General features: G+C 48.6%; 1 protein-coding gene across 1 annotated transcript; it reads right to left on the bottom strand.

Moving 5' to 3' along the window:
• Positions 1-4,481: 4,481 nt before the first annotated feature.
• gpr61l (G protein-coupled receptor 61-like) lies at positions 4,482-5,771 on the bottom strand. Its single transcript, XM_056275293.1, has one exon. The coding sequence runs from the start codon at positions 5,769-5,771 to the stop codon at positions 4,482-4,484; it is 1,290 nt and encodes a 429-aa protein (XP_056131268.1).
• Between the last annotated feature and the right edge of the window lie 693 nt (positions 5,772-6,464).

Raw genomic sequence — 6,464 nt, 5'->3', positions numbered from 1 at the left:
TGTTTTTAGTTGACTGCGTAGCGCAGTCTTCCGTGGTGCGGGAGACGCGGGTTCGCGTCCAGCCTGCGGTGGTTACTGGCTGCCCACCGAATTCGCTACTATATATACATATATATATATATGTGTGTGTGTATCAGACCGGTCGCCTCCTCTTTACGTGTGTATGGACACGCTTCTGCAAGTCACTTATACGTGTTCATTGACACGTATCTCACAGATGCCGCTAGGGGCGCCCTGTAGCCTACTAGGTCTGTCATGACCATGGTCATGACGCAATAGAATGTCAAAAATATTGAACAAAGATGGCGGAGCGAATGTTCGTGACTGCTGTCTTTGCCAACTTCTCCCAGAAAGTACAGCTGTTTAACCTCTTCAGTGACGTCTCTCACCGCTTTAGAGTGACATACACGCTCCCAATGTCCCTTTTTATTTTATTTTTTTTAAATGTATTTCTTATTTTTCCCTTTTTTCTCCCAATTTAGTGGCCAATCGATCCCTATTTTAATTCAAACACCCACCCTCATACTGCAGGCATTCGCCAACTGCATCTCTCCGGCCGGCAGTCTCGAAGGAGACCGCCTCCCCACTTTGGTGACAAGGCGACTCCAGGCCGAACCACTGTTTCTTCCGACACACACAGAGACGCATTCACGTGACGAACACAAGCCGACTCCGCCCCCCTCCCGAAGACAGCGTTTGCCAATGATTGCTGCTTCATCGAGTCCGGCCATAGTCGGATCTGACGAGACCGGGGCGCGAACCCCAGTCCCCAGTGGGCAACTGCATTGACACAAAGCCGATGCTTAGACCGCTACACCACCGCGGACCTCAATGTCCCCTTTTATGACAGTTGTTGCACTTACTGTTCATTGGAGGACACTTCCGCTCATCGGTGTGCTGCGTCTTGCTGCGTCTTGCCGCGCCTCCCGCATTCATATACTATGTTGGTTGCAGGACCGCTGCCACCATGACGCTGTCCGCCCTTTTTCTTGCGCCCCCAGTGGCCAGAAGACGGGATTGCGTCCCCAGTGGCAACTAATACGTGTCCATATACACGTATTTCGGTCTCGCAAAAACGTGTCCTCTGACACGTACGTATTATGACGTAGTGTAGATATATACATATATATATAGCTTTGCTAAAAGAAACACTCAACGGTAGGGAAAGAGCCCAACAAATAAGGAGCAAAATAATCCAGTGAGTCAAGTAAGTTCGTTACGAGGCAGTACAAGCCTGTTTCATGCCATAAGCAACCGTCAGCTGAGGTCAATATAACTACTATTTATTTATTTATTTGTTATATTGAGATTTGTCTGTTTTCTGTGCCTTGCAAAACACTATACCATAAAAACAGATACAAACATGTTGTAAATGTGTTGGGGCTGTAGGGAACAGGTCCTACAAGGTCCTCATACAGCCAATAGTCCCTTATTAACTGAAATCCCTTGAAACGTTTCTTCTTGTCTTTTCTCATTATTCTTGTCCTTCATGTACTTTGCTGACCAAACTGAACTCGATGTGCCACAACACAGGCTTCACTGGCCCTCCTGTTTGTATAAACCACTGCTTTTCCTGCAAATACCTCGCCAAATACTTTGATGCACGCTGTATCTGAAAAACAGACGGTAGCATCACGCGCACTCTGTGTGTGTGTGTGTGTGTGTGTGTGTGTGTGTGTGTGTGTGGCTTGGAACTTACTGTACCGCTGCGTGCGTACTCGGTGAAGATTTGTGGCTTCTGAGAAAAGAGGAGAACGCTCTCTGAGTGCTCCCGGTCCGTCCGGTGGGGCACTCGGTGCTCTGCAGCACACTACTGGGAATATCTGGCTCGCTAAGCGGTGTTTATCCACCGGCTGCTGCTGCTGCTGCTGTTGTCCTCTCTGGCCTGGCCTGTACCGCGACCTCAATCAGGTTGCAGACATCTGAAATTAAAGTGTCCAGACTGCTACAGGGTAGAGCACACTATGCACGCCTGCAAAAAGGGCAGGTGAAGCCTTGCTTTGATCCAACGCACATGATCCTAAAAACCTAGGTCAGGGGTGTCAAACTCCAGGCCTCGAGGGCCGCAGTGTCTGCAGGTATTTGTTGCAACCATGCACTACGCCACCTGATTAAACTAGTTCATTTCCCTCCTTGATCCAGGAGGTGAGCTAATTAGTGAAATCAGGTGGTGTAGTGCACAGTTGCAACACATACCTGCAGACACTGCGGCCCTCAAGGCCTGGAGTTTGACACCCCTGACCTAGAAGGAAAAAAAACATCCCTTACCATTTACTCCTTCACAGATTAGCCGGATTTGAGGGGAGAAATACTAGCAAATTGTACCAGCCCCCCCCCCCAGATGTTTTAAGGAGTACGCGCTGTTTAAAAGGCACTTCTCTGCTGGATTTACTTGTGCTAAAACACTGTTGCAGTGTCGCCACAGTGACGCTCTTGTTCCCAACTTTCAAATCTCGAGAGCTCGAGATATGTCCCAGAATTCTTATGAGTCTGCTCCTGGGTTTGCCTCTGTACTTTATTTAGCACATATAAATATGGATGTGGGTTGCCCAGCACAGTGGCGCAGTGGTTAGCGCGGTCGCCACCACTGTGCAAGAAAGGCGACCGCGCTAACCACTGCGCACGAAAGTCCTGGGTTCGAGCCCCGGGGTAGTCCAACCTTGAGGGTCGTCCCGGGTCGTCCTCTGTGTGGAGTTTGCATGTTCTCCCCGCGTCTGCGTGGGTTTCCTCCGGGTGCTCCGGTTTCCGGTTAGGTGTGTGTGTGTGGGGGGGCCCTATGATGGACTGGTGGCCTCTCCCGGGTGTCACCCTGCCTGCCTCCCAGTTACTGCTGGGATAGGCTCCAGCATCCCCGCGACCCTGAGAGCAGGATAAGCGGCTGGGATAATGGATGGCTGCCCTGTGTTGGGAGGCCATGGGCTGCCGCCTCTCAAACGCTGTGATCCAAACTTAGTTTTGAGTGTGATTTCTCTCTTCTTTTTTATTGGTCTATAGAAATACGCAGATTCATTTAGGAAGCCTAAGAATTTAGACAGAGAGGCTGGTAGACAGATGGGCAGATAAACAGAAAAAGAGAAAAACAAGTGGATGGAGATGTAGAGAGTAGTTAATCCAGGTTAAAAGGAGTGGCTTTTCTCTTTTGTGCGTCTGTGAATGGGAAAATCCCGTTGCAAATATGTCGCTGCGGTGCAGCATTTGTGCAGCATACATGTGTTTCTTGCAGGGCATCTAACGTATCTGGCAAACATGCATGCAGCTTTAAATATACAGCACTAGTTACATTAAGGTGGTATACATGAGAGTTGGATGGTGATGCCGTACACCAAAAAACCTGTTTGCCATTATTTGCTGTAACCACACTATTGTGAGTTACCTGCTGTTTGTGAAAGGCAAATACAAACAGAGGTGGGTCATAAAATATCCCTTTGTTAGCACTCTCAGAGCATTATCAACGCCAAGTAATGATTTCCATTGTAAATTCAATGTCCTCTGCCCCACTGTTACCATGCCACTACAGAGGTACATAGTATTTGAGGTTGGTCAGGATTCAGGAAAGAACGCGGTACTTGCTACCCACAGTTCCCTTTCAGATGTTAATGAGTCCTGATGAGTCCTACAGAGGCCATGTGTAATCAGGCCTCTTGTCTAGAGCGGGCTGGAGAAAGACCTATTCATCTCCAATCAGGATCTTAAGCATCCAACCAAGAAACACCTTGTTGCTATGTGAGTCCCCGACGAACACAATTTCCATGACGACAGGGACAGATGACATCCGACGTCTATCAGGACACCTCTGTCCCATTAAGGGCACTCTGATTCATGGTTGTTTCTTACATGGTGGTTGGCCCCCATGTTAATCCCACCCCCCGTGCTGTATTCTGTGGTTCTCTGGGGCAGTTGAGCCACAATTCAAGTTTGTGCCAAAGTCGACAAGAAAAAAATATATACCCTTTACAACACTTGAACAACATCTTGGGTTTCACAGTGTTCAATAGCACCTTTGTCAGGACCATTGACATAACCTTTATTTTAAAACGTGTTGTTATTAGAATTAAAACGAGACACTGTCTGTGTGAACGGAAGCTAAAAGAGCAGTTTCGATGCAATGGAGATACAAGTTCCTGGATGGATCCAATTAGTCATTTACAAACATGCCCATCCATCCATGTCCATGTCATATCATCTGTATTCCAAGTTGCACATACCTAAATACGACATACAAAACATGTTTTACAATCATTAGTTGTAAATCTTAAATCACGGAATAACTTGGGAGAGTAGCAACTGATGAATTCTGTCCTACTTACGTTAAAACAGTGTCACCGTGTTTGGGGACTGAACCTGGATGATCCTGGTGGAAATATTCAATAACAGGCATTGGACACTGATCCCCACATTGTTTAAGATACACGTATTTCAAGGACAGAAAGCTCTCACTGTCCATCACAGTTCTCTAGTTCATAGCTTTCGGTGGCCAACACCTATGCATGCTCCTCAGGTATTTGTCCAGGGATCCTAACGCCCTTGTCCACAGGGTTTCTGGGAATGGGGCTTGCACAGCTGGAGCGGGTTTCTGCAGCACTGCTGGTTCTCTGGATGAACTGGAGAAAGTTCTCCTGGAGGGAACCCTCGTGGCTGGATGCTCCGAGATCCGCGGGTTGCGTCAAGCAGCAACGTCTGAACTTCACCAGCTCCTCCCTGATCTGCCTGTTCAAAAGGCCATAGAAGAATGGGTTAACTGCAAAAGAGGAGTAAGCCAGCCAAGTAACCGCCTCCTCTAAGTCCCCAGGGCTCTGCGTGGAGGCACTAAGTGACATTTGCAAGTGGAAGGTGAAGTAGGGGAGCCAGCAGAGCAAGAACTGGCCCACAATGAGCACCAAGGTGAGGGCAGCTTTGCCTCCGCTGAAAGCCCTCTCAGGGGACAGTCTTTGCGGCAAACTGTGGGAGGTGGTTATTATTGTGGTCTGGCTGTTGATGGAGTCGGAGCGATTCTTGGTGGGGTTTATATTTGCCCAGGCTGGCACAGCCGGGACTTGCTGCAGGGCTGCTGAGCGCGCAACCTTGTACACGGCGCAGTAGACGGCAAAGATGACCAATGCGGGGACAAGGAAGCATACAACACTGAAGAGCACAGCAAACAGACTTCTCAGATGACTGTGGCTCCAATGTAGAGAGCAGTGGGCGGCCGCAATAGAGCTGTGGTTACCATAAGCCGGCCATCCAAACAGCGTGACTAAAGCCAGCAGCGCCGACTTAACCCAGATGAAGAGCATTACACCTATGGCGAGGTTTATAGTCATCTTGACCTCGTAGCGCATGGGGTGTACGATGTAGAAGTAACGCTCCACACTGATGGCTGTGATCGTGAGTATGGACAAACAGATCAAGAACACATTGAGAAAAATGTAAACCTGACACTCCAAGACAGTGAAAACCACAGTACCAAAAAATGGTGACGTAGATATGATGCCCAGGGGCATAAGGAGGATGGCACATAGCAGGTCCACCGCACAAAGGTGACACACAAAAGCAAATCTCTTCAGGTGGGGGGCACGAGCGATGGCCACCATTACCCCAGTGTTGGCCAGCAAAGCGATGAGGTTAAGCGTCACCATGCAGAAGAGGCCGACGAGGTCCTTGATCTGGGACTGCGAGCTCGTGACCACGCCCACGTCGGCAAGAACTGTAGGGTCTGATTCCCACGCGGAAGCAGTCTGATTTGGGACTGTGTGATTTGGCACGGGGGCTATCATCGAGCCAGACTTCTCCATCATTCATCTACAACCTGTCGGCTCAGCGGCCTCCATTCTGATCTCAGGCGTCGTCCATCAGTCCGGATCTCCTGTGGTGAAGAGACAATGAATACCTCTGACATGAAGACAGTAAACACTCGGGTCATTTAGTTTTGTTAAACAAAAACATATGCAAGTGTTTTATATATGCCTCTTCGTCCATCCAAACTCAGCCACCTCCAGCAATGTAACAGCAGATGAGGAACTTTTATGAGGAAGATTTTACAGGTATCTAATGCTGCTTGAGATGGCTGCCCTGTTGATTCAATATGATCTGCATTAATTAGGTCTCTTTTTTATCTAAATCATTATAGTGGTGGAATTTTGGTCAAAGATCTAAATTAAATGTTTTTTTACCCTACTAAGCCTAAAATTCCCGGTACAGATGGGGGCAGTATACTGGAAGCTAGTTTTGTGATAAACGTCCTTGTTTATGTGATCGCAGCACATTATCATCCATCCATCCGTCCATTATCCAAACCGCTTATCCTGCTCTCAGGGTCACGGGGATGCTGGAACCTATCCCAGCAGCCATTGGGCGGCAGACACCCTGGACAGGCCGCCAGGCCATCACAGGGCCCACACACTCACATTCACACCTAGGGACAACTTAGTATGGCCGATTCACCTGACCTACATGTCTTGGGTCTGTGGGAGGAAACCGGAGCAGCC

Source organism: Lampris incognitus, chromosome 2, assembly GCF_029633865.1.
Source record: "Lampris incognitus isolate fLamInc1 chromosome 2, fLamInc1.hap2, whole genome shotgun sequence".
In the NCBI taxonomy this organism is placed as follows: Eukaryota; Metazoa; Chordata; class Actinopteri; order Lampriformes; family Lampridae; genus Lampris; species Lampris incognitus.
This window is presented reverse-complemented; position numbering and strand designations above follow the sequence as displayed.

What these genes read in the sequence shown, in the direction of transcription:
- gpr61l (XM_056275293.1), bottom strand. Translation starts at nt 5,771, where the DNA reads ATGGAGAAGTCTGGCTCGATGATAGCCCCCGTGCCAAATCACACAGTC.